This window comes from Eptatretus burgeri, chromosome 1 (assembly GCF_056783735.1).
Source record: "Eptatretus burgeri isolate ZD-2024b chromosome 1, Ebu_testis_v1, whole genome shotgun sequence".
In the NCBI taxonomy this organism is placed as follows: Eukaryota; Metazoa; Chordata; class Myxini; order Myxiniformes; family Myxinidae; genus Eptatretus; species Eptatretus burgeri.
In genome coordinates this window covers 121,478,204-121,503,450 of record NC_140961.1, presented here as the reverse complement: position 1 = coordinate 121,503,450, position 25,247 = coordinate 121,478,204, and the positions used below count along the sequence as shown (strand labels likewise).

The 25,247-nt window shown below is 42.7% G+C and overlaps 1 protein-coding gene across 1 annotated transcript in view; it reads right to left on the bottom strand.

Moving 5' to 3' along the window:
• Positions 1-1,274: 1,274 nt before the first annotated feature.
• The window catches only part of LOC147035305 (uncharacterized), a 94,238-nt gene continuing 70,265 nt past the window's right edge, over positions 1,275-25,247 (bottom strand). Inside the window, exons 6-9 of the mRNA XM_085865892.1 lie at positions 9,641-9,913; positions 8,636-9,520; positions 8,341-8,535; positions 1,275-5,281 (exon numbers count right to left, since the gene is read on the bottom strand). Of these exons, the coding sequence (XP_085722018.1) occupies positions 5,164-5,281; positions 8,341-8,535; positions 8,636-9,520; positions 9,641-9,913 (1,471 nt within the window). The 3' untranslated portion in view covers positions 1,275-5,163. The remainder of the gene's footprint in view (positions 5,282-8,340; positions 8,536-8,635; positions 9,521-9,640; positions 9,914-25,247) is intronic.

Here is a 25,247-nt window from a genome sequence, read left to right as displayed (position 1 = left end):
GTTAATGAGTTCTGACATGTGAAGTCAGATGAGCCCAGTTCCTATCTCATTTGAGAACATTCAATATGCCGTTTGGTTGCTACTGCTGGTTGACGATGACATTTGGATATAAATCGGTGCCTGAGTAATTCCAGAGGCGAGCTTATTATACCTTGGATGGCCTACCCAGCTGTAAGAAGGTTCATTATGGCATTCTGCTCTACGGGGAAGGAAGAACAGATGAGGAGGCAGCATGGGCCAACCACGATTGGAAGCCGATCCTATTCCTCAATCACTGCAAACTGAAAGGATTGTTTGAACCCTGAGAAAGTGAAGCAGCAGCAGTCACAAGTCTCCTATTTAGCACATCTACTTATGAAGGAGGGAGAGTGAAGCCTGCTTCTCAGAAAATGCAAACCGTATTGGAGATCCCTATGCTGACAGATGTCCCAGCAGTACGCCGTTTCATCGGATTTGTTACATACAAAACATGAGGTCACGTCGAAGCTATACAACTGCTTTGAGACCATGATGTTAATACATAGAACTGATATCAGTCATTTATTTATTTTCAGGTTGGATTTTAAGCATTGGACTGCTCGGGAAAAGTATTGTACTTTTTAAAGCATTGGACTGCCCTAACCATAACCATCTCAATTGCACAAGCTAAGACAGCATTCAAACGTCAATTCTGTATCAATGAAGCTCTGGCTGCAAATGCTATTCGTCATTATGTGAATAATTTTGAAGTGAAGGTGCGCATCGCACTGTCCCAACACACAAGGCAATAGAGAGCATGCATGCAGCAGTGACGAGGATCCCTGGTTGGCCGCTGTGCTGACTTTCATCCTCACTTGACATGGAGGGAATCCAGAAGAAGAACACTCATGAAGGACCCAGAGTTTTCTCGACATAAGGTTCAGTTCATTCGCAGGCACATTTATCAGGTGACAAATGAAAGAGAATAAGATTTGGTGCTATTTAAGTTTACTTCGTCAATAATTATAAGAACATTGTCGACTTGCTGAATTGTTTCTGATTGAGACCATTTGAGAAGCATCATCTGCCAAACCTTAAACTAAAAACGGAGCACATAAGAATACCTGCAGTAGCTTAAATTGTTCAACCTTGAAGAGATTTTGTCATACTTCATTGCTTTTGGAAAATAAATACAGAAGTAATAAAACATTGACTGACACACACAAACACACACCTTCCTAGTAATACAGCAAGGAGATGTTGTCCATCAACACTGACATTTGGCATTAAACCAGCGTAATGCGGAATTTGTTTGCTTTTTGCAGGACAGACGGTCAGGGTGTCACAGAGAGAACACTTTGATGCGTTAATGTCTTATTAGCTTTATTCTGCATTACAAGAACCCCATATTGACATGATTTGCAGGTGAAACATAACGCAATGGCTGTGCACCATACCATACAACGTGTGATACCATTTGCTGAATAGTCTGGCTGGACCCTGTGTGCACAGCCACTCCCACCTCTCTGGCGAACAATGACGACCGATGTACAGGGGACGTGTGCGGGCGGTTCCGATGGCACAGCTGCCGAGGACATCCAGAGCACATGACATCTCCAAACCACAGCGTGTGGGAAAATAGTTTTGCTGGGCGGTACACTTGTGCGCAAGTCACAATAATTACCAGGGATGGCTCAGTCTGAAATGGCCCCTTTGGTATGGCTGTCAAAATTGTCAGGAAAAACCAAGGCATTTGTTTTGAAGAGTTCATTCAGACCTGAGGGCAGACACCTGTTCTCAGTTGCAGGTGAATGTCCACTCCTGCTTGACGAACACCTCCTGTATGTCAAGCCATTTGTTCCTCTGCTCAACATACGATACTCGAGCATCATTTTGGAGCACTCATGTCCTGATACAGAATTCCCCTGTGGTTATTAACGACCAAATCCACAGGAGTGCAATGATTATTATCATTGATTGGAGTCATGGACATTTCTAATGTTAGATGGGAAGCATCTTCATTGCATTAAACCATTGCATCAATTTATACACAGGTGTAGAGGCTCATGAAAGATGGGACAACACTGGCTGAAGGTTCAGTCGACACTAGACAGACAATATAATGATATACTTCATCCTTTGTTATCCACCATATGTGTACACTCTTGCAGGGTCTGGTTAAAAGGTGAAATAAATCTACAATACTATGATTGACATAACACAAAGTTGGATTCATGTTCAGAGAAACAGGATGGCCGATGAAATTATGACACATTTAGGCATTTGCGATGGTAAAGTTTTACTGTAAAGGAACAATGTGTTCATCATGAACGAAACATGTTCTAGCAAGATGTGTTTGTGTATTGAACAAGGTGTTCAATGTGACCGCCATTTTGCTTTCACACTTCCACTGTCTGACAGACGGAGTGATTCACCACTCTATGGAAGGGGTCCTGAATCGAGTTGCACCATTCCTCATCCTTCAACCTCAGCTTCATTATGGTTTGTGTCTTTTGTCTAAAGACTCTTCTGATGTCCCTCGAGATAGCCATCTTGGGAATGAAGTCCGACATGCATCATTCAGGAAGCTGGAGAGGAAGGACTTGATGTTAAAATGTTTCATGGAGAAAGTCAAAGTGCCAGGTAAAACAGAATTAATGTGAACGTTGTCCTACTATTTTGCTTTGTTCACAGACAAACTTTAGTCTCCATGTCCCAAAGATGAACTGGTCAGATTGCCTTGCTGGATGGTTTGATTAAAGACGTCACAGTCACTGCTTACAAACCTGAAAAGAAAAGAAAACCATCATCATTTCATGGGATACTCTGTATGATGCATGTGACCACAAACTGAACTGAAGTCGTACAAAAAATAAAATAAATACACAATTGCACGTATTCATGGTTCCAATTGAAATGTAAATCCTTAACTTTACAAAAAAAAAAAAATGTATAAAGCACCATGTACCTTTGAGATGTATATAATACGTTTTACCAAACAATCACCGACAACAAAGAGGTCTTGTTTGAAAGGGTGAAGACAAAGTCTAAACCATTTGACAAAATGCATCTTAAGCTACGTCTTGTATGTATGACTCGTTAAATTAAACATCTTGCAGAAAATGTAAAAATTCCATGTTTAAAAAAGTAATATATTTTCTGTAACAATTTCTGCAAAACTGTACACTTGTAAAAAGAAGAATAAGAAACTTTACCACCCTCTTTACAGAGCGCCGGTGCTGCCCAAGCAATTTCTTGACGAGGGATTACTGGGTGGTTTGCCATTGCCCTCCCCGCATTCTTCATCCGCGCTCTAATGTTTGTTCGTGTTTGTGCTTTTAAATTCTGAGAGTCCGGCAAGGAAGCAGGACACAATTTTTGTCCCGTGCACGCAAAGCGAAAAGAGAGATTAAGCAATTGGTTCACTTCTGTCTGTCTGTCTGTCTGTCTGTCTGTCTGTCTGTCCACAAACATTAGTTTATGATTGAGGAACAACATTATTTCAATTGAATGTTATACTTTCAACACGGATCGGAAAACGAACCTGCAGTTTAACAGTCCTTTAGCTCTGAATTTATCCGAATCGCACATGTGCAGAGAGGAGCAAGATCATTTTTTTACTCTGTCTGCCTGTCCAGAGGCAAAAATAATAATAATAATAATTACCAATGGGAAATTTGCTGTTTTTAAGGATGTCAGATGGAAAGATGGGGGAGAATAAAGAAAGAGAGGGATAAAAAGGAAATACAAATTTTACAAATAAGTTGCTTACAAACAAGTAAGGCCGTTTATATACAAGGTAAAGTAGTGTATTGTCGCGTCAAGTGGGTTTAACCCTTTACCTGGATGGATGGCAAAGCTTCTCCCATAAAAGCTTACAACCGAGACTCGGAGATTACGTGGGGTGGGGCCGCAATGCAGACCGGGCGGAGGAGCACAGCACAGGAGCACTGCACCAGGACAGCACAAGGAGGGTTTAAACTTGAACCCCACTACAAATACACGACTACAGCTTCTTAAAAGGAATACATTTAATAAAAATAACAAATATTTACAAAGGATAATAATTCAAAAGGGTAATAATAATAATGAAATAGTAAATCCTAAAGTCGAGGTGCATCCTCACACAGACTCAAATACAAAGAGGAAAACAAAATAAAAAGAAAACCCTTCCTTTCAACTATTCTTGTACTTAACTTGACCCGGAGCTGAACCTTGTGGAAATGGAAGAGGCACTCCTATTCGCACATGCTGACATGCACAAAATGGCGCATCTTTCATAGTGGGACAAACGCATGCCAGGCAATCTGCAAGTGACACTCCACACCAAGGCTCAAAGCCCCAGTGTAACGGCTTCATGTGCCGATCATCCTCACCGACCCAACCAAGAGTCAAAGGCCAGTATGTTACTTCACCACGAGAACAAATCGCCTCAACACGAATACAAGGCTCATGTCGTCCTCTTCAGCATGTGCTCACCCTCCGCTCTCACCTCTGACTCTGCCTCTGCCTCATGCATGCGCTCTACCGATCTCTCGTCCGATTTAGTAGGAAGCCTCCCACAATGCACCAGCCTACTCAGTCCGAGGCCTCTCAAAATGTGCCAGCCTACTGAATCCGATGCCTCTCAAAATGTGCCAGCCTAATGAGTTTCATGCCTCAAAATGTGCCAGCCCACTGAGTTTGATACCTCTCAAAATGTGCCAGCCCAATGAGTCCGATGCCTCTCAAAATGTGCCAGCCTACTGAGTCCGATGCCTCTCAAAATGTGCCAGCCCAATGAGTCCGATGCCTCTCAAAATGTGCCAGCATACTGAGTCCGATGCCTCTCAAAATGTGCCAGCCTACTGAGTCCGATGCCTCAAAATGTGCCAGCCTACTGAGTTTGATGCCTCTCAAAATGTGCCAGCCTACTGAGTCCGATGCCTCTCAAAATGTGCCAGCCTACTGAGTTTGATGCCTCTCAAAATGTGCCAGCCCGAGTTTGATGTCCCTCAAAATGTGCCAGCCTACTGAGTTTGATGCCTCTCAAAATGTGCCAGCCTACTGAGTTTGATGCCTCTTAGAATGTGCCAGCCTACTGAGTTTGATGCTTCTCAAAATGTGCCAGCGTGCATTCCTCACACTTACCTTGTGCGTTCGCTCTGCCGATCTCTCGTCCTATTTAGTAGGAAGCCTCCCACGCCCTCTTCGTCTTCAGGCATCTCACGTCTTACAATCCTCCGCCTCCAGGGCCTGGCCTGCTCGCACGAAACCCGGGAAGGCAGGGCTTCTGCCTGCTTGTTGTGGTTTTAGGGACGTGTTCCTCACCTGTATTGCCGATCTTGAAATATAAGAGCATAGGGAAAAATCACAGAGGGGAATCACATACTGGGGAAGCTTATTCTTAAACCACAACTAATTAACACGACACCACCCCCTCGTGTGGTGACACGCAACACAAGCTCACAGGTTCCCTACTTCGTTACATCAAGATGCCTTCTACAAATCCATGGACCAAGCACCTCTACACAATGCTATATTCTCTATTAGATTCCTCCATCTACCCAAAAAAAAACATAACAGTATTTTATTACCTCCACCACTGAAGGTGAAGGAGGTTATGTTTTTCACCCCTTTCTGTATGTTTGCTTGTCTGTTTGTTTGTGTGTAGGATATCTCAAAAAGTTGTGGACAGATTCGGACGAAACTTGGTGGACAGGTTGTGTGTGTGTGTGGCAAGGACGAATTGATTCAATTTTGGTGAAGATCTGAATCTTAATCTGGATACGACAATTATTTAATTTCTTAAGCGATTCTTCACCATTGAGAGAAAGCGTCAAAAACGATATGTAGCATATTTACCCTCGCCAAAGGATTTGGAGAGGGAATTGCATTTGGGGCCATTTGTTTGTCTGTCTGTTTGTTTGTTTGTCCGCACAGAACTTTCGCGTTTTTCTCCGCAACCACTTGTCGGATTGAGAGAAAATTTTCACCAGTGGTGCGACAACTCATGCAGAATGTTTCAATAATTATGACGTCATAAGTTACGTGGTGTGGCAACCATATTGGAAAAAACTTTGGACCTCTGTATCTCTGAAACCACACCAAAGAAAAAATTGAAACTTGGCACATTACAAGTACTCCTCATGGGGAATGAGTGTGATTTTTATGACATCATGGGTGTCCTCGTTATGACATCATAATTACCTATGTAGAATACCACATCCAATCAGTATGAACATTTTTGAGGGTCGTCTCGGGATAAAATGGTACACAGAAAAGAAAAAAAACAACATTGTGGCATCATCAGTCACATGATGTGGCAGCCATATTGTTTTTTTTTTTTAAAAGAACCTTCAAAAATCTTCTTCTCTGAAGTGGCTGAACAGATTGAGGTGAAACTTTGCATGTATTTAATGACTGCCTGTCCATGAGGAACAAAAGGTTCACACATATGATGTCATTGGTAACACGGTTTGGGAGCCATATTGGATTTACCCTAAAACCTATAAAAAAAAATACACCACTCAAAAGATGTCCTGGCAAGGGTTTGCAATCTCTGATTTCCCTTTTTCTTGATCAAAAATGTATTGGGCCAGACATGTTCTCATTGATCAGGCATTGCGTGGCAGAGGTATGCACTCTACTGAGTGGCTTCTAGTTTCAATATATAATGAAATGCGTGCCCTTCTCATGGTGAAAGAAAAGTGGCCATTCTTCTAGGAGCAGGAGGCACCCTTATCACAGGCAAAAGGCATCCTTTTTGTGATGAAAGAGTGCTTTTTCATGGTTTATTTATTCCCCCCAAACCTGAAATGCTTCCGGCATGCCTGCCCGAGAGATACGTGGACTGAGGCTGGCAGGATATGCACACTCCCCTTGAAGCTGTCTCACCCAAAGATATCCGAAGCACAAGTATAAGCATAAACCCAACCCTCACCCAGCAACTTCTGATGATGATGATGATGATGATGATGTTGATTATGATTATGATTATGATTATGATTATGATGATGATGTTGATTATGATTATGATGATGATTATAATGAATTAATATTCTGGTGTTCTGTCCGAAGGCAGGTTCGGTACTTCTGAAGCAGTTACTTTGCATTGCCTTCCCAGCAGTAGTTCGGGCAGAAATTTACAAATTGTTCAGGATGCCGGCGACAGCTCACCGACTCTTCACAAAGGACACCGAGGTATATTAACATCCACCAACAGATGCTGGGAGACTGGACGCCCAGTTTAACATCCATCCGAGGGACGGCGAACACACTGATGAATCTCCCTGCCTGCGAAACACCGGGATGGCAGTTTACAGCCATGTCAGGATTCAAACCCAGGGTAGACGCTTGGAGGCGAGTGTGCATACGTCGAGGCCACCATGACAACCCCGTGATAATTAGAGATAAATGAAATTGCATAAACATGTCATCTCGAAAGAATTTCACATTGTGACGACGAATTTGCGCATGACGTGTTCCTTTGAAATAAATTTACATCAAACATGGCTCGATCGTGCAATAATTCCGACAAACTCGCGGGGGATTCAAAAGGTCCTTGGAACGAGACCCTCTGGGATACGTACCCTACGAAGTAACAAAAGGATTTTAATTTTTTAATGCAAAATATATAAATATTTGTAAGGAAATGTTCTTTTTCTGACTCATTGGAGATAGCTGTGAGTCGAAGACTCCGATTGAGCGGCTCGTTCAGAGGACATTTTGAACACCCTTACGTATTGTTACATTCACGTTGCCGAAGAAAAATTAATTCAACAACCGGTGAGTAAAGATGTCGAGTATAAAAAATAAAAATAATAATATTAATGTGTGAAAGGGTTTTTGGCGAGCTATTATTTGTCAAAATGTCCGTCGCGTTGCAGAGGTGGAGCGGAGGAGCCCGCTGGGTGCACACATCCGTGGGTCGCTTTTGATATATAATTGGATTGATTCGATCTTAAGCCACGATCAAGTCGAAGAGTCTCGTGGCGGAGCAGGCTTTGTGTTGAACACACGATCAAAGTATTTCCCGGAAGGTCAAATCTCCCTTCCCCTGCTCCACCCTCGGTCGCCCCCTCTCCCGCTACCCCGGGCCATCAGTGTAGACCGGTGTTCGGGGGGTTCATGAGAGCTGCGATGCTCGATGATGATCAGGGAGAGGGAAACGCGTGGAGATCCATTGGAAGAATTAATTATATATTTCCAAAACATCTCGAAGTCGTCCAAATCCGAGCAGGTGGATCTCGACCCTCGGTGCATGCTCAGTACCTGGGGAAGATGAAACTTTAATCTGGTTTATTTGATTTTTTTGTTGTTGTTAAGACCGGTCAGTTCACGACCGCCTTCAGAACCGGCCGAATGAGTCGCGAGAGGTAGCCGCCGATGAAGACCGCATACTTGTGGTTGTTGTGCGTAAATTCCTCAGCTCCGACACTCAGCGTCACCTGAGTGCTGGCAGGTTGCCTCGTCTCGGAGCCTGTCGGCGTTTCCCACGCCTTGGCGGCTTCCATGGTGCGGCGGCTCGGTGGAGGCACGTCTACCCCTTCCGCACGTCGACGGGTCTCAGTCTCCTGGGTCGCTGGTGCGGAGATGCTGGCAGTGCGGGAAAAAACAACAAATAAATAAACGAACAGATCATTAAACAAATAAACAAATAAATAAACGAATGCATTAAATAAATAAATGAACAAACGTCGGATTGCATTCTGCCGGTCCGACACCCAGGCGCGGAAAGCGGTCCAGCTCGTCCTTGCTCGTCGGGATTCGAGTTACGTACAGGTAGGCAGACAGGAAGACGTCATAGGTAGGCAAAGAGGCAGGTAAGCTCAGGTGGGGCGGGTGGTACCGAATGGGCGTGTTCACCCGCTGAAAACACACGGGCAGCGTCGGCTGTGTCTCCACTCCCTGCAGCCCCCACCAACGTCCCTCACGCTCCGGTCTCCCCTCCCCGAGTGTCTGGCTCTTCCCGGGGCGCCCCGCGGTCCGGGAAGCAGAGACGCAGCGCGACTCCGCGAGAGCGTACAGGTAAAGTAGGCAGGCAGGTAGAACGCAAGGTAGGCAATGAAGGCGGCGCCTCCCGGGATCGCCAGGCCGAGCCCGCAGCGCAGGGGATGCGCAGCGCCATGGCGAGCGGGATCGCCGGCTGGGGGGCTGGGGCCCGCTGTGTCCTGCGGTCCGGGCCCTGGCGACATGAAGACCTGCTTCGCCAAGCTGCGTGCGCTCGTGCCGACCATCCCGCACGACCGTAAGATCAGCAAGACCGAGTTCCTGCAGCACGTCATCGACTACATCGGAGACCTGCAGCTCGCGCTGGAGGAGACGCAGCCGCCCGACGAGACCCCGGGTCCCGGCGGGCCGCGCCCGGTCCGCCCTCCGTTGAGTCCACTCAACACCTGCGAGCCGGGTCGCGGTACCCGCGCTCCGCCGCAGCCACCGTGGGGGGCTCCCAAGGCCGAGAGACCCCAGGGCACGAGCGACGCTTTGGAGAAGCTGGTGACCGAGGAGCCCGCGGTGTGCCGCTGCGAGGTGAGAAATGATCACGTGGGGGGTGGGGGGTGGCACGTCGGAATCACCTGTACTAGGTTCGGGTTACGAGCTGGACCGGTGTCCGGTCATGACCATGCGGATGGGCATTCACCCCGAGCCGCGACGCTGCCCAGTCCTCAATGGACCGGCTGTCCGGATCCGTGGAGCACACCCGCAGCTCGTGGGGAATGTCAAGAGCCTGAAAAGGGCACACTCGCACACTCGAACACTCGCACACTCGAACACTCGCACACTCGCACACTCGAACACTCGCACCCTCGAACACTCGCACACTCGCACACTCCCACACTCGAACACTCCCACACTCGAACACTCCCACACTCGAACACTCGCACACTCGCACACTCGAACACTCGCACACTCGAACACTCGCACACTCGAACACTCGCACACTCGAACACTCCCACACTCGAACACTCGTACACTGGTACACACACACTCGCACACTCGACCCACCAACACAGTTTACATTCCTATGGGCTCAAGGCCGACATGCAGAACGTTCAACCCGTTTCATTAAATGGTCGTTTCCATTGTCATTATTATAATCATTATTATTATTATTATTATCATTATTATTATTATACATGCTTATTGTTTGCTGGAGATTTTATGAATGATAATAATCATTTTCCGCATTACGGATTGCATTTTCCCGCCGTTTGAACGTCGTTTTCCTTTTCTGCGTCACGTGGGTCCAATCCTGACGGAATTTCTTGTTTTATTGTTATGCAATAACAATAATAATAATAATAATAAAAACAATAATCATCGATGTTGATCGGCGTGACTTATTCTCCAATCAAGTATGTGCCTTTTGCGCTCAGGTGGAGACTGCAAGGAGATTCAGTCAAACGCAGTGGGGGTTGGGGGGGAGGTAGGAAGGGATTTGGGTTCGAGGATGCGGGGGGCGAGAGCTTTGGGTTCGGGGACGCGGGGTGGGGGCAGAGCTTTGGGTTCGAGGATGCAGGGGAGGGGGCCTGGGGGTTTTTGATTCAGATTTTCGGGTTCGAGGGGGGGTCAGGGATGCGGGGGAGAGGGGCTTTGGAGTTTTTGGCTCAGGATTTTGGGATTCAATGCAGGTTGCTGGGTTTTGGGTTCAGGATTTTGGGATTCAATGCAGGTTGCTGGGTTTTGGGTTCAGGATTTGGTGATTCAATGCAGATTGCTGAGATTTGGGTCCAGGATTTTGGGATTGAATGCAGGTTTCTGGGTTTTGGGTTCAGGGTTTTAGGATTCCATGGATGTTTCTGGGTTTTGGGTTCAGGATTTTGGGGGTCAATGCAGGTGGCTGAGATTTGGGTTAAGGGTTTTGGGAGTCCTTGCAGGTTTCTGGGTTTTGGGTTAAGGGTTTTGGAGTCAATGCAGGTTGCAGGGTTTTGGGTTCAGGGTTTTGGGAGTCCATGGATGTTGCTGGGTTTTGGGTTCAGGGTTTTTGGGGGTCAGTGTAGGTTGCTGGGTTTTGGGTTCGCACGGTGTCCTTAAAAATCCCAAGGTGTACGTAAAAATCCTACGGTGTCCTTAAAAATCCCAGTGTCCTTAAAAATCACATGGTGTCCTTAAAAATTGCACGGTGTCCTTAAAAAATTCCACAGTGTCCTTAAAAATCCCACGGTGCCCTTATAAATCCCAGTGTCCTTAAAAATCCCATGGTGTCCTTAAAAATCGCACGGTGTCCTTAAAAATCCCAAGGTGTCCTTAAAAATTCCACAGTATCCTTAGAAGTCCCACGTTGTCCTTAAAAATCCCAACGTGTCCTTAAAAATCCCAATGTGTCCTTAAAAATCCCAACATGTCCATAAACATCCACATTGTCCTGAAAAATTTCAGGGTTGTCTTAAAAATCCCATGGTGCCCTTAAAATCCCACGGTGCTCTTAAAAATCCCACGGTGTCCTTAGATATCCCACGGTGTCCTTAAAAATTGCACGGTGTCCTTAAAAATCGTACGTGTCTTTAAAAATCACATTGTGTCCTTAAAAATCCCAAGGTATCCTTAAAAATTCCACGGTGTACTTAAAAATCCCAATGCGTCCTTCAAAATCCCAATGTCCTCAAAAATCAACGTATCCTTAAAAATCCCCAATGTGTACTTAAAAATCCCACGTTGTCCTTAAAAATTCCATGGTGCACTGAAAAATCCCACGGTGTCCTTAAAAATTCCACGGTGTCCTTAAAAATCCCACGGTGTCCTTAAAAATCCCACAGTGTCCTTCACGAAGAGTCGGCGAGCTATCACTGTTTTCCTGAACACATTGCAAATCCCTGTCCGAACCTACAGCGGGCATTACATCAGTGGCACAGCCGCGCCCACAGCTTTGTGCCACACAGAAAAGAATAATAATAAGGAGGGTTTCAGGTGCTAGGTATGAGTGAAACATTGTAAAGAGAAATGTTTGAGTGTGTGTCAAAAGTGCTGACTGGGTTTCGATGTAATGTTGGGTTTTATTACCTCCACCATTGTAGGTGGACGGAGGTTATGTTTTCATCCCTGTCTGTTTGTCTGTTTCTTTCTCGGTGAAAGTATTCCATTTTTTTGAAATACAGTACTGGGTGAAAGTATGAAAGGAAGCCAAAACATTGTGATTTTGAGTTTTGGTGTAGGGTGTTGGTGTGTAGCTGCAGGACTGAATTTCATTTCAGAAAAAGATATATTGAGGTTTGAAGTCCTGGGTGTGAGAAAATGATTTGAGTGCACCGGGTGAAGAGTTTTTGTGTTGTGCTGGAGTGCTGTGCGTTGTACTTTGTGGTGCTGTATTTGGAAGTAATTTACACATGTTGTCCTTGGGTGTTACGTTAGGGTGCATAGTGGTCTGATGGCTGCATGGTGTTCTGTTTTGATGCAAGACTTGTAGTCTGGAGGCTGTGTGCGGGCGTGTTGTTGCTATGTCTGTGTGCACTCTGCCATTAGGATGTACTTTGCAGGGATTGCAAGGTTCTTGCTTTTTGGGTGTTTGATGTTGTATTTGCATACAGGGGGGATGATTACGTGTTTGCATCGATGTTGATGTGTTTGGGTACATGACTGTGCTTGAATGATATGCTTAAGTACTCTGGCTGCAGGGTGAATTTTGGTTACAGGTTGCTGTGTTTTGTGGCAGTAAGGTGTGTCTGTTACAATTTGAGGAAAGAAAGAGTGCTGTGTTTTGGAGAAGTGTGCTGTGGGGGTGAGGAGGGGGTGAGGGGGGGATTGTGGGTTCAGCATATTCTTGTTTGTGATCTACAGATTGTACAATAGCAGAACAGAATGTGCAGAATGTAAAATATTTGTGATGAACAAAAGCCAAGACCTGATGCTGGGTATCCCAAGCAGGAATACAAAATTTGGTGGAGGTCGGCTCAGGTGTTTTCATTTGTATAAGGAACAGACATACAGAGATACTCATATTATATAGTGGAATGGTGATGTCATGGGTGTTGCATGAAACTGTGTTTTGATGCAAGGTGTGTGTTAGTTTGCTGAGTGGATGGTGCTTTGTTTTGGTGCACTTTATTTGACTGCAGTTCTTTGATAATGGAGCTATTTTTTTATGTGAAGTGCTTTGTTTGGTGGCCCATTGCACAATGCTGTTTCTGAGTTTGGGGTGCATGATGTTTTTGAGGTACAGAAGTGTATTGTATGGTTCTGTGTTAGTACACATGGTGATGTGTTTAGTTGTTTGACGCTTTGATAAGGTCGAGTTGGTGATCTATGTTGGAGGAGAGGTGGGTGCTCAGTGTTCAATTTTGATGAAGTGTTGGGTTTTGGTGCTCGGTGGTATATTTTAGTGTATAGTGTTAGGTTTTGATGCTTGGTGGTATATTTTAGTGTAGAGTGTTGGGTTTTGGTGCTTGGTGGTATATTTTAGTGTTTTATGTTGGGTTTTGGTGCTCGGTGGTATATTTTAGTGTATAATATTGGGTGTTGGTGCTCGGTGGTATATTTTAGTTTATAGTGTTGGTTTTGGTGCTCGGTGGTATATTTTAGTGTATAATATTGGGTGTTGGTGCTCGGTGGTATATTTTAGTGCATAGTGTTGGATTTTGGTGCCCGGTGGTATATTTTCGTGTCTAATGATGGGTTTTGTTGCTTGGTGGTATATTTTAGTGTACAGTGTTTGGTTTTGGTGCTCGATGGTATATTTTAGTGTTTAGTGTTGGGTTTTGGTGCTCGGTAGTATATTTTAGTGTTTAGTGTTGGGTCTTGGTGCTCCGTGGTAGATTTTAGTGTTTTTTGTTGGGTTTTGGTGCCCGGTGGAAGATTTTAGTGTGTAATATTGGCTTTTGATGCTCTGTGATATATTTTATTGTATAGTGTTGGGTTTTGATGCTCGGTGGTATATTTTAGTGTATTTTGTTGGGTTTTGGTGCCCGGTGGAATATTTTAGTGTATAATATTGGGTTTTGATGCTCGGTGATATATTTTATTGTATAGTGTTGGGTTTTTATGCGCGGTAATATATTTTTGTGTATAGTGATGGGATTTGATGCTCGGTGGTATATTTTCATGTATAGTGCTGGATTTTGGTGACCGGTTATATATTTTCGTGTATGGTGTTGGGTTTTGGTGCCCGGTGGTATATTTTCGTGTAAAGTGTTGGGTTTTGATGCTCGGTAATATATTTTTGTGTATAGTGATGGGATTTGATGCTCGCTGGTATATTTTCGTGCATAGTGCTGGGTTTTGGTGCCCGGTGATATATTTTCGTGTATGGTGTTGGGTTTTGGTGCCCGGTGGTATATTTTAGTGTTTAATGTTATGTTTTGATGCTCGTTGGTATATTTTTGTGAACAGTGTTGGGTTTTGGTGTTCAGTGGTATATTTTGGTGTATTGTTTTGGATTTTGCTTCTCAGTGGAATGTTTTCGTGTACCGTGTTGGGTTTTGGTGCCCAGTGGTATATTTTAGTGTATAGTGTTGGGTTTTGATGCTCGGTGAATATATTTTAGTGGATTATGTTGGTTTTGATGCTCGTTGGTATATTTTACTGAATAGTGTTGGATTTTGGTGTTTGGTGGTTTATTTTGGTGTAGTGTTTTGGATTTTGGTTCTCGGTGGTATATTTTAGTGTACCTTTTTGGGTTTTGGTGCCTGGTGGTATATTTTAGTGTATAGTGTTGGGTTTTGATGCTCGGTGAATATATTTTAGTGGATTATGTTGGTTTTGATGCTCGTTGGTATATTTTACTGAATAGTGTTGGATTTTGGTGTTTGGTGGTTTATTTTGGTGTAGTGTTTTGGATTTTGGTTCTCGGTGGTATATTTTAGTGTACCTTTTTGGGTTTTGGTGCCTGGTGGTATATTTTCTTGTGTAGTGTTGTGTTTTGATGCTCCTTGATATATTTTAGTGGATAATGTTGTGTTTTGATGCTCGGTGGTATATTTTTGTGAATAGTGTTGGGTTTTGATGCTCGATGGTATATTGTCGTGTATAGTCATGGTTTTTGGTGTTCAGTGGTATATTTTCGTGCACCTTGTTGGGATTTTATGCTCGGTGGTATATTTTAGTGTATACTGTTGGGTTTTGATGCTCTGTCATATATGTTCATGGATAATGTTGGGTTTTGATGCTCGGTGGTATATTTTAGTGCATGGTGTTGTGTTTTGATATTCGTTGGTATATTTTGGTGTATTGTTTTGGATTTTGGTTCTCGGTGGTATATTTTAGTGTACAGTGTTGGGTGTTGCTGCTTGTTGGTATATTTTAGGGTAAAGTGTGTGGTTTTGGTGCTCTGTGGTATATTTTAGTGTATAATATTGGGTTTTGGTGCCCGGTGGTATATTTTAGTGTATAATGTTGGGTTTTGGTGCCCAGTGGTATATTTTAATGTATAATGTTGGGTTTTGGTGCCCGCTGGTATATTTTAGTGTATAATATTGGGTTTTCATGATCAGTGGTATATTTTAGTGTATAATGTTGGGTTTTGGTGCCCGGTGGTATATTTTAGGGTATAATGTTGGGTTTTCAGGCTCGGTGGTATATTTTAGTGTATAATGTTGGGTTTTGGTGCCCGGTGGTATATTTTAGTGTATAATGTTGGGTTTTCATGCTCGGTGGTATATTTTGGTGTATATTGTTGGGTTTTGGTGCCCGGTGGTATATTTTAGTGTATAATGTTGGGGTTTCATGCTCGGTTGTATATTTTAGTGTGTAATGTTGGGTTTTGGTGCCCGGTGGTATATTTTTGTGCATAGTGTTGGGCTTTCGTGCCTGGTTGTATATTTTATTGTATAATGTTGAGCTTTGATGCTCGTTGGTATATTTTGGTGAATATTGTTGGGTTTTGGTGCCCGGTTGTATATTTTAGTGTATCGTGTTGGGTTTTGATGCCCCGTGGTATATTTTTCTGTATAATGTTGGGTTTTGGTGCCCGGTTGTATATTTTAGTGTTTCGTGTTGGGTTTTCATACTCGGTGGTTTATTTTAGTGTATAATGTTGGGTTTTGTTGCCCGGTGGTGTCTCTTGGTGTATAATGTTGGGTTTTGGTGCATGGTGGTATATTTTCGTGCATAGTTTTGGGTTTTGGTGCCCGGTTGTATATTTTAGTGTATAGGATTGGGTTTTGATGCTCGGTGGTATATTTTACTGTATAGTGTTGGCTTTTGGTGCTCGGTGCTATATTTTATTGTATTGTGTTGGGTTTTGGTGATTGGTGGTATATTTTAGTGTACAGTGTTGGGTTTTGAAACCCAGTGGTATATATACATATATATATATATATATATATATATTTTTTTTTTTTTTTGTATACCTTGGTCGAGGCTCGTATGAGAGCAAACACACAACTCACAGCAAGGAGGCATGAGACAAGAGGGGCGGGAGTGGAAGGGACAAAACAGTGGGGAACAGACACATTAGGTGAACTGTGGAAGTGAGAGGGATGGGGATGGGACGGGGAACATGGCGAAGAGAAGATGGACATTTCAGGGACTTTCAGGAAGGAAAGCAGGAGAAATGAAGGAAGTGGGCTTGGGTGGATTATCGGGGGTAGAAAAGATCGAGGATTTGGATGGGGGAAGATAAGAGGTGGTGGTGAACAGCTGTTTTGAAAGCCTGGAGGGAAGAATGGGAAAGAATAGAGTGAGGAAGTTTATTCCAAAGGCGGGAAAAAAGAGGAATGAAAGAGTGAAGATGAGCAGTGATTCGTGATTTTGGTAGTTTTACCAGAAAGGGGTTGTTGGCGGACCTTGAGCGCCCTGTGGGAATGTGGTGGGGACAAATCGCAGAGAGAGCAGGGGGGGCAAGGCTGGAGAGGAGTCGGTAGAAGACAGAAAGACCACCGACCAACCTGTGGTGATTCATTGAGAGGCCCAAAGACTCAGCTTCATTGCGGGAGATGCCGATGATCTTAAATGCCCTGGTTTCGACAGCGTTAAGCCGAGAAAGGTGGGAGGCAGGAGCACCAGCCCAGAGGGGAGAGCAGCACTCCATCAGGCTATTGCCAAAAGCTTTGTAAGTGGTCAGGAGCTCAAGAGGGCCGAGGAAGGACTTAGCACGACGGAGGATTCCCAGTCGGCGACTGGCTTTTGAGGCGAGGTTGGAAATGTGACTTTCCCAGGAAAGGTCATGGCAGATAGTGAGACCTAGAAGCTTGAAAGAAAAGACTTCTTCCAGAGGATTGTTGAGAAAGTGGATGGGGGGGTTTTGTAAACGGTCCTTTCGAAGAGACATAGAGAGAGTGTGAGATTTGTCTGGATTGAAAGACATGTTCCACGTGTTGGACCAGTTTGTGATTTTATCCAGATCTGCAGTGAGCGAAGAAGCTGCTGCTTGCCGGTCTGAGGGATGACAGATGGTACGGCAGAGGGTGGAGTCGTCGGCAAAGAGAAATAGAGGATTTTCCAGAGAGTCCGAGATATTTTAGTGTATAATGTTGGGTTTTGGTGCACGGTTGTATATTTTCATGCATATTGTTGGGTTTTCATGCTCGGTGGTATATTTTAGTGTATGGTGTTGGGTTTTGGTGCCCGGTTGTATATTTTAGTGCATATTGTTGGGTTTTCATGCTCGGTGGTATATTTTAGTGCATATTGTTGGGTTTTGGTGCCCGGTGGAATATTTTGGTGTATTTTGTAGGTTTTGCTGCTCGGTGGTATATTTTAATGTATAATGTTGGGTTTTGGTGCTTGTTCGTATATTTTTGAGTCTATTGTTGGGCTTAGGTGCCTGGTGGAATATTTTGGTGTATTTTGTGGGTTTTGGTGCTTGGTGGTATATTTTAGTGCATCGTGTTGGGTTTTGGTGCCCGGTTGTATATTTTACTGCATAGTGTTGGGTTTTGATGCCCAGTGGTATATTTTAGTGTATAATGTTGGGTTTTGGTGCTTGTTCGTATATTTTTGAGTCTATTATTGGGCTTAGGTGCCTGGTGGAATATTTTGGTGTATTTTGTGGGTTTTGGTGCTTGGTGGTATATTTTAGTGCATCGTGTTGGGTTTTGGTGCCCGGTTGTATATTTTACTGCATAGTGTTGGGTTTTGATGCCCAGTGGTATATTTTAGTGTATAATGTTGGGTTTTGGTGCCCGGTTGTATATGTTAGTGCATATTGTTGGGTTTTCATGCTCGGTGGTATATTTTAGTGTATGATGTTGGGTTTTGGTGCCCGATGGTTTATTTTAGTGTATATTGTTGGGTTTTGGTGCCCAGTGGAATATTTTAGTGCATAGTGTTGGGTTTTTTATGCTCGCTGGTATATTTTAGTGTATAGTGTTGTGTTTTGGTGATCGGTGGTCTATCTTAGTGTATTGTGTTGGGTTTTGGTGCTCGGTGGTATATTTTAGTCTTCTGTGATGGGTTTTGGTTCTCGGTGGTATATTTTAGTGTAACGTGTTGGTTTTGGTGCATGGAGGTATATTTTAGTGTATCTTGTTGGGTTTTGCTGCTTGTTGGTATATTTTGGTGTATACTCTTGGGTTTTGGTGCTCAGTGGTATATTTTAGTGTATATTGTTGGGTTTTGGTGCCGGGTGGAATATTTTGGTGTATTGTGTGGATTGTATGCCTGGTGTTGGCTTAATGGTTAAGGTAGTGGGCTTGGGATCCTAGGGTCCTGAGTTCAAATCCCGCTCAGCTGTTGAATTAACACCAGGTGGGGTTGACTCTGCCTGTCATCCTTCCGAGGTCGGCAAAATGAGTGCCAGCATGCTGGTATACTGTGTCGGAGTGGCGACCCGTCCAGGATTGTTCCCAATAGCCAAGGAGACTGCTTCGGCGGCACCAACGCTCTGCACAGAGTATGGTCCTAATGGATGGATGGATGTGGATTGTGGTGCTCGCTGGTATATTTTAGTGTACACTGTTGGGTTTTGGTGCCCGGTTGTATATTTTAGTGTATAGTGTTGGGTTTTGATGCTCGGTGGTATATTTTACTGTATAGTGTTGGCTTTTGGTGCTCGGTGCCATATTTTATTGTATTGTGTTGGGTTTTGGTGATTGGTGGTATATTTTAGTGTACAGTGTTGGGTTTTGATGCCCGGTGGTATATTTTAGTGTATAATGTTGGGTTTTGGTGCACGGTTGTATATTTTCGTGCATATTGTTGGGTTTTCATGCTCGGTGGTATATTTTAGGTGTATGATGTTGGGTTTTGGTGCCCGGTTGTATATTTTAGTGCATATTGTTGGGTTTTCATGCTCGGTGGTGTATTTTACTGCATATTGTTGGGTTTTGGTGCCCGGTGGAATATTTTGGTGTATTTTGTATGTTTTGCTGCTCGGTGGTATATTTTAATGTATAATTTTGGGTTTTGGTGCTTGTTCGTATATTTTCGAGGCTATTGTTGGGCTTGGGTGCCTGGTGGAATATTTTGGTGTATTTTGTGCGATTTGGTGCTTGGTGGTATATTTTAGTGCATTGTGTTGGGTTTTGGTGCCCGGTTGTATATTTTACTGCATAGTGTTGGGTTTTGATGCCCAGTGGTATATTTTAGTGTATAATGTTGGGTTTTGGTGCCCGGTTGTATATGTTAGTGCATATTGTTGGGTTTTTTATGCTCGCTGGTATATTTTAGTGTATAGTGTTGGGTTTTGGTGCCCAGTGGAATATTTTAGTGCATAGTGTTGGGTTTTTTATGCTCGCTGGTATATTTTAGTGTATAGTGTTGGGTTTTGGTGATCGGTGGTCTATTTTAGTGTATTGTGTTGGGTTTTGGTGCTCGCTGGTATCTTTTAGTGCATAGTGTTGGACTTAGGTGCCCGGTTGAATATTTTGGTGCTCGGTGGTATATTTTAGTACATAATGTTTGGTTTTGATGCTTGGTGATATATTTTCGTGTCTAGTGTTGGATTTTGATGCTTGATGGTCTATTTTAGTGTATAGTGTTGGGTTTTGATGCTAGGTGTTATATTTTAGTGTATAGTGTTGGGTTTTGATGCTCGGTGGTACATTTTCGTGTATAGTGTTGGGTTTTGATGCTTGGTGGTATATTTGAGTGTATACTGTTCGGTTTTGGTTATCGGTGGTATATTTTCGTGTATGGTGTTGGGTTTTGGTGCTCCGTGGTATATTTTAGTGAAAAGTGTTGGGGTTTGGTGCTCGGTGGAATATTTTGGTGTATTTTGTTGGGTTTTGGTGGTCGGTGGTATATTTTAGTGTATCGTGTTGGGTTGTGATGCTCAGTGGTATATTTTAGTGTTTTGTGTTGGGTTTTGGTGCTCGGTGGTATATTTTAGTGTATTGTGTTGGGTTTTGGTGCTCGGTGGTATATCTTAGTGTTCAGTGATGTGTTTTGGTGCTCGGTGGGATATTTTTGTGTATAGTGTTGGGTTGTGATGCTCAGTGGTATATTTTAGTGCTCAGTGTTGGGTTTTGGTGCTCGGAGGTATATTTTAGTGTATGTTGTTGGGTTTTGTTGCCCTTGGTATATTTTTGTGAATCGTGTTGTGTTTTGATGCTCGGTGGTATATTTTTGTGAAGTGTTGGGTTTTGATGCTTGCTGGTATATTTTAGAGTATAGTGTTGGGTTTTGCTGCTCGGTGGTATATTTTTGTTGAATTTTAGTGCTCGGTGGTATATTTTCGTGTACAGTGTTGGGTTTTGGTGCCCGGTGGTATATTTTCGTGTATAATGTTGTGTTTTGATGCTTGTTGGTATATTTTAGTGTATAATATTGGGTTTTGGTGCCAAGTGGTATATTTTAGTGTATAATGTTGGGTTTTGGTGCCCGGTGGTATATTTTAGTGCATAGTGTTGGGTTTTGGTGCCTGGTTGTATATTTTCGTGTATCTTGATGAGCTTTGATGCTCGTTCATATATTTTTGTGTATAGTGTTGGGTTTTGGTGCCCGGTTGTATATTTTAATGTATCGTGTTGGGTTTTGATGCCTGGTGGTGAATTTTACTGTATAATGTCGGGTTTTGGTGCCCGGTTGTATATTTTAGTGTATAGTGTTGGGTTTTCATACTCGGTGGTTTATTTTAGTGTGTAATGTTGGGTGTTGGTGCCGGGTGGTGTAATTTAGTGTATAATGTTGGGTTTTTGTGCACGGTGGTATATTTTAGTGCATAGTGTTGGGTTTTGGTACCCTGTTGTATATTTTCGTGTATAGTGTTGGGTTTTGATGCTCGGTGGTATATTTTACTGTATAGTGTTGGGTTTTGGTGGTCGGTGCTATATTTTATTGTAAAGTGTTGGGTTTAGGTGCCCGGTGGAATATTTTGGTGTATTTTGTAGGTTTTGGTGCTCGGTGGTATATTTTAGTGTATAATGTTGGGTTTTGGTGCTTGTTGGTATATATTATTGTATATTGTTGGGCTTAGGTGCCTGGTGGAATATTTTGGTGTATTTTGTGGGTTTGGTGCTTGGTGGTATATTTTAGTGCATAGTGTTGGGTTTTGGTGCCCGTTTGTATATTTTAGTGCATATTGTTGGGTTTTAATACCCGGTGGTATATTTTAGTGTATAATGTTGGATTTTGATTCCCGGTGGAATATTTTAGTATCTAGTGTTGGGTTTTTTGATCGGTGGTATATTTTCGTGTATAGTGTTGGATTTTGGTGCTCGGTGGTATATTTTGGTGTTCAGTGATGGGTTTTGGTGCGTGGTCGTATATTTTAGTGTATTGTGTTGGGTTTTGGTGCTCGGTGGTAGATTTTAGTGTTCAGTGATGGGTTTTGTTGCTCGTTGGTATATTTTAGTGTATAGTGTTGGGTTTTCGTGCTCGGTGGTATATTTTAGTGTTCAGTGATGGGTTTTGGTGTCCGGTGGAATATTTTAGTGCTCAGTGATGGGTTTTGGTGCTCGGAGGTATATTTTAGTGTACATTGTTGGGTTTTGATTTCCGTGGTATATTTTTGTGAATCGTGTTATGTTTTGATGCTCGGTGGTATATTTTTGTGAATAGTGTTGGGTTTTGTTCTTCGGTGGTATATTTTATTGTACCTTGTTGGGTTTTGGTTATCGGTGGTATATTTTCGTGTATGGTGTTGGGTTTTGGTGCTCGGTGGTATATTTTAGTGAAAAGTGTTGGGGTTTGGTGCTCGCTGGAATATTTCGGTGTATTTTGTTGGGTTTTGGTGCTCGGTGGTATATTTTAGTGTATCGTGTTGGGTTGTGATGCTCAGTGGTATATTTTAGTGTTTTGTGTTGGGTTTTGGTGCTCGGTGGTATATTTTAGTGTATTGTGTTGGGTTTTGGTGCTCGGTGGTATATCTTAGTGTTCAGTGATGTGTTTTGGTGCTCGGTGGTATATTTTTGTGTATAGTGTTGGGTTTTGCTGCTCAGTGGTATATTTTAGTGCTCAGTGTTGTGTTTTGGTGCTCGGAGGTATATTTTAGTGTATGTTGTTGGGTTTTGTTGCCCTTGGTATATTTTTGTGAATCGTGTTGTGTTTTGATGCTCGGTGGTATATTTTTGTGAAGTGTTGGGTTTTGATGCTTGCTGGTATATTTTAGAGTATAGTGTTGGGTTTTGCTGCTCGGTGGTATATTTTTGTTGAATTTTAGTGCTCGGTGGTATATTTTCGTGTACAGTGTTGGGTTTTGGTGCCCGGTGGTATATTTTCGTGTATAATGTTGTGTTTTGATGCTTGTTGGTATATTTTAGTGTATAATATTGGGTTTTGGTGCCAAGTGGTATATTTTAGTGTATAATGTTGGGTTTTGGTGCCCGGTGGTATATTTTAGTGCATAGTGTTGGGTTTTGGTGCCTGGTTGTATATTTTCGTGTATCTTGATGAGCTTTGATGCTCGTTCATATATTTTTGTGTATAGTGTTGGGTTTTGGTGCCCGGTTGTATATTTTAATGTATCGTGTTGGGTTTTGATGCCTGGTGGTGAATTTTACTGTATAATGTCGGGTTTTGGTGCCCGGTTGTATATTTTAGTGTATAGTGTTGGGTTTTCATACTCGGTGGTTTATTTTAGTGTGTAATGTTGGGTGTTGGTGCCGGGTGGTGTAATTTAGTGTATAATGTTGGGTTTTGGTGCACGGTGGTATATTTTAGTGCATAGTGTTGGGTTTTGGTACCCTGTTGTATATTTTCGTGTATAGTGTTGGGTTTTGATGCTCGGTGGTATATTTTACTGTATAGTGTTGGGTTTTGGTGGTCGGTGCTATATTTTATTGTAAAGTGTTGGGTTTAGGTGCCCGGTGGAATATTTTGGTGTATTTTGTAGGTTTTGGTGCTCGGTGGTATATTTTAGTGTATAATGTTGGGTTTTGGTGCTTGTTGGTATATATTATTGTATATTGTTGGGCTTAGGTGCCTGGTGGAATATTTTGGTGTATTTTGTGGGTTTGGTGCTTGGTGGTATATTTTAGTCCATAGTCTTGGGTTTTGGTGCCCGTTTGTATATTTTAGTGCATATTGTTGGGTTTTAATACCCGGTGGTATATTTTAGTGTATAATGTTGGATTTTGATTCCCGGTGGAATATTTTAGTATCTAGTGTTGGGTTTTTTGATCGGTGGTATATTTTCGTGTATAGTGTTGGGTTTTGGTGCTCGGTGGTATATTTTGGTGTTCAGTGATGGGTTTTGGTGCGTGGTCGTATATTTTAGTGTATTGTGTTGGGTTTTGGTGCTCGGTGGTAGATTTTAGTGTTCAGTGATGCGTTTTGTTGCTCGTTGGTATATTTTAGTGTATAGTGTTGGGTTTTCGTGCTCGGTGGTATATTTTAGTGTTCAGTGATGGGTTTTGGTGTCCGGTGGAATATTTTAGTGCTCAGTGATGGGTTTTGGTGCTCGGAGGTATATTTTAGTGTACATTGTTGGGTTTTGATTTCCGTGGTATATTTTTGTGAATCGTGTTATGTTTTGATGCTCGGTGGTATATTTTTGTGAATAGTGTTGGGTTTTGTTCTTCGGTGGTATATTTTATTGTACCTTGTTGGGTTTTGATGCTCAGTGGTATATTTTAGTGTATACTGTTGGGTTTTCATGCTCCCTCATATATTTTCGTGGATAATGTTGGCTTTTGATGCTTGGTGGTATATTTTAGTGAATATTGTTGTGTTTTGATGTTCGTTGGTACATTTTGGTGTATTGTTTTGGATTTTGGTTCTCGGTGGTATATTTTAGTGTACCTTGTTGGGTTTTGAGGCCCGCTAGTATATTTTAGTGTATACTGTTGGGTTTTGCTGCTTGTTGGTATATTTTAGGGTATAGTGTGTGGTTTTGGTGCTCTGTGGTATATTTTAGTGCATAGTGTTGAGTTTTGATGCTAGGTAATATATTTTTGTGTATAGTGATGGGATTTGATGCTCGGTGGAATATTTTCATGTATAGTGCTGGGTTGTGGTGCACGGTGATATATTTTCGTGTATTGTGTTTGGTTTTGGTGCCCGGTGGTATATTTTCGTGTTTCATGTTGGGTTTTGATGCTCCTTGGTATATTTTTGTGAAGTGTTGGGTTTTGGTTTTTGGTGGTATAATTTGGTGTATTATTTTGTATTTTGGTTCTCAGTGGTATATTTTCGTGTACCGTGTTGGGTTTTGGTGCCCGGTGGTATATTTTCATGTTTAGTTTGGGTTTTGATGCCCGCTGGTATATTTTAGTGTATATTGTTGGTTTTGGTGCTCGGTGGTATATTTTGGTGTATTGTTTTGGATTTTGCTTCTCAGTGGAATGTTTTCGTGTACCGTGTTGGGTTTTGGTGCCCAGTGGTATATTTTAGTGTATAGTGTTGGGTTTTGATGCTCCGTGAATATATTTTAGTGGATAATGTTGGGTTTTGATGCTCGTTTGTATATTTTACTGAATAGTGTTGGATTTTGGTGTTCGGTGGTATATTTTGGTGTAGTGTTTTGGATTTTGGTTCTCGGTGGTATATTTTCGTGTACCTTGTTGGGTTTTGGTGCCTGGTGGTATATTTTAGTGTACAGTGTTGTGTTTTGATGCTCCATGATATATTTTAGTGGATAATTTTGGGTTTTGATGCTCGTTGGAATATTTTCGTGAATCGTGTTGGGTCTTGGTGTTCGGTGGTATATTTTGTTGTACCTTGTTGGGTTTTGGTGCCGGGTGGTGTATTTTAGTGGATAATGTTGGGTTTTGATATTCCTTGGAATATTTTCGTGAATAGTGTTGGGTTTTGGTGTTCACTGGTATATTTTGGTGAGTAGTGTTTGGTTTTGATGCTTGCTGGTATATTTTAGTGCATAGTGTTGGGTTTTGGTCCTCGGTGGTATATTTTTGTTGAATTTTGGTGCTTGGTGGTATATTTTAGTGTACAGTGTTGTGTTTTGATGCTTGTTGGTATATTTTTGTGTATAATATTGGGTTTTGGTGCCCGGTGGTATATTTTAGTGTATAATGTTGGGTTTTGGTGCCCGGTGGTAT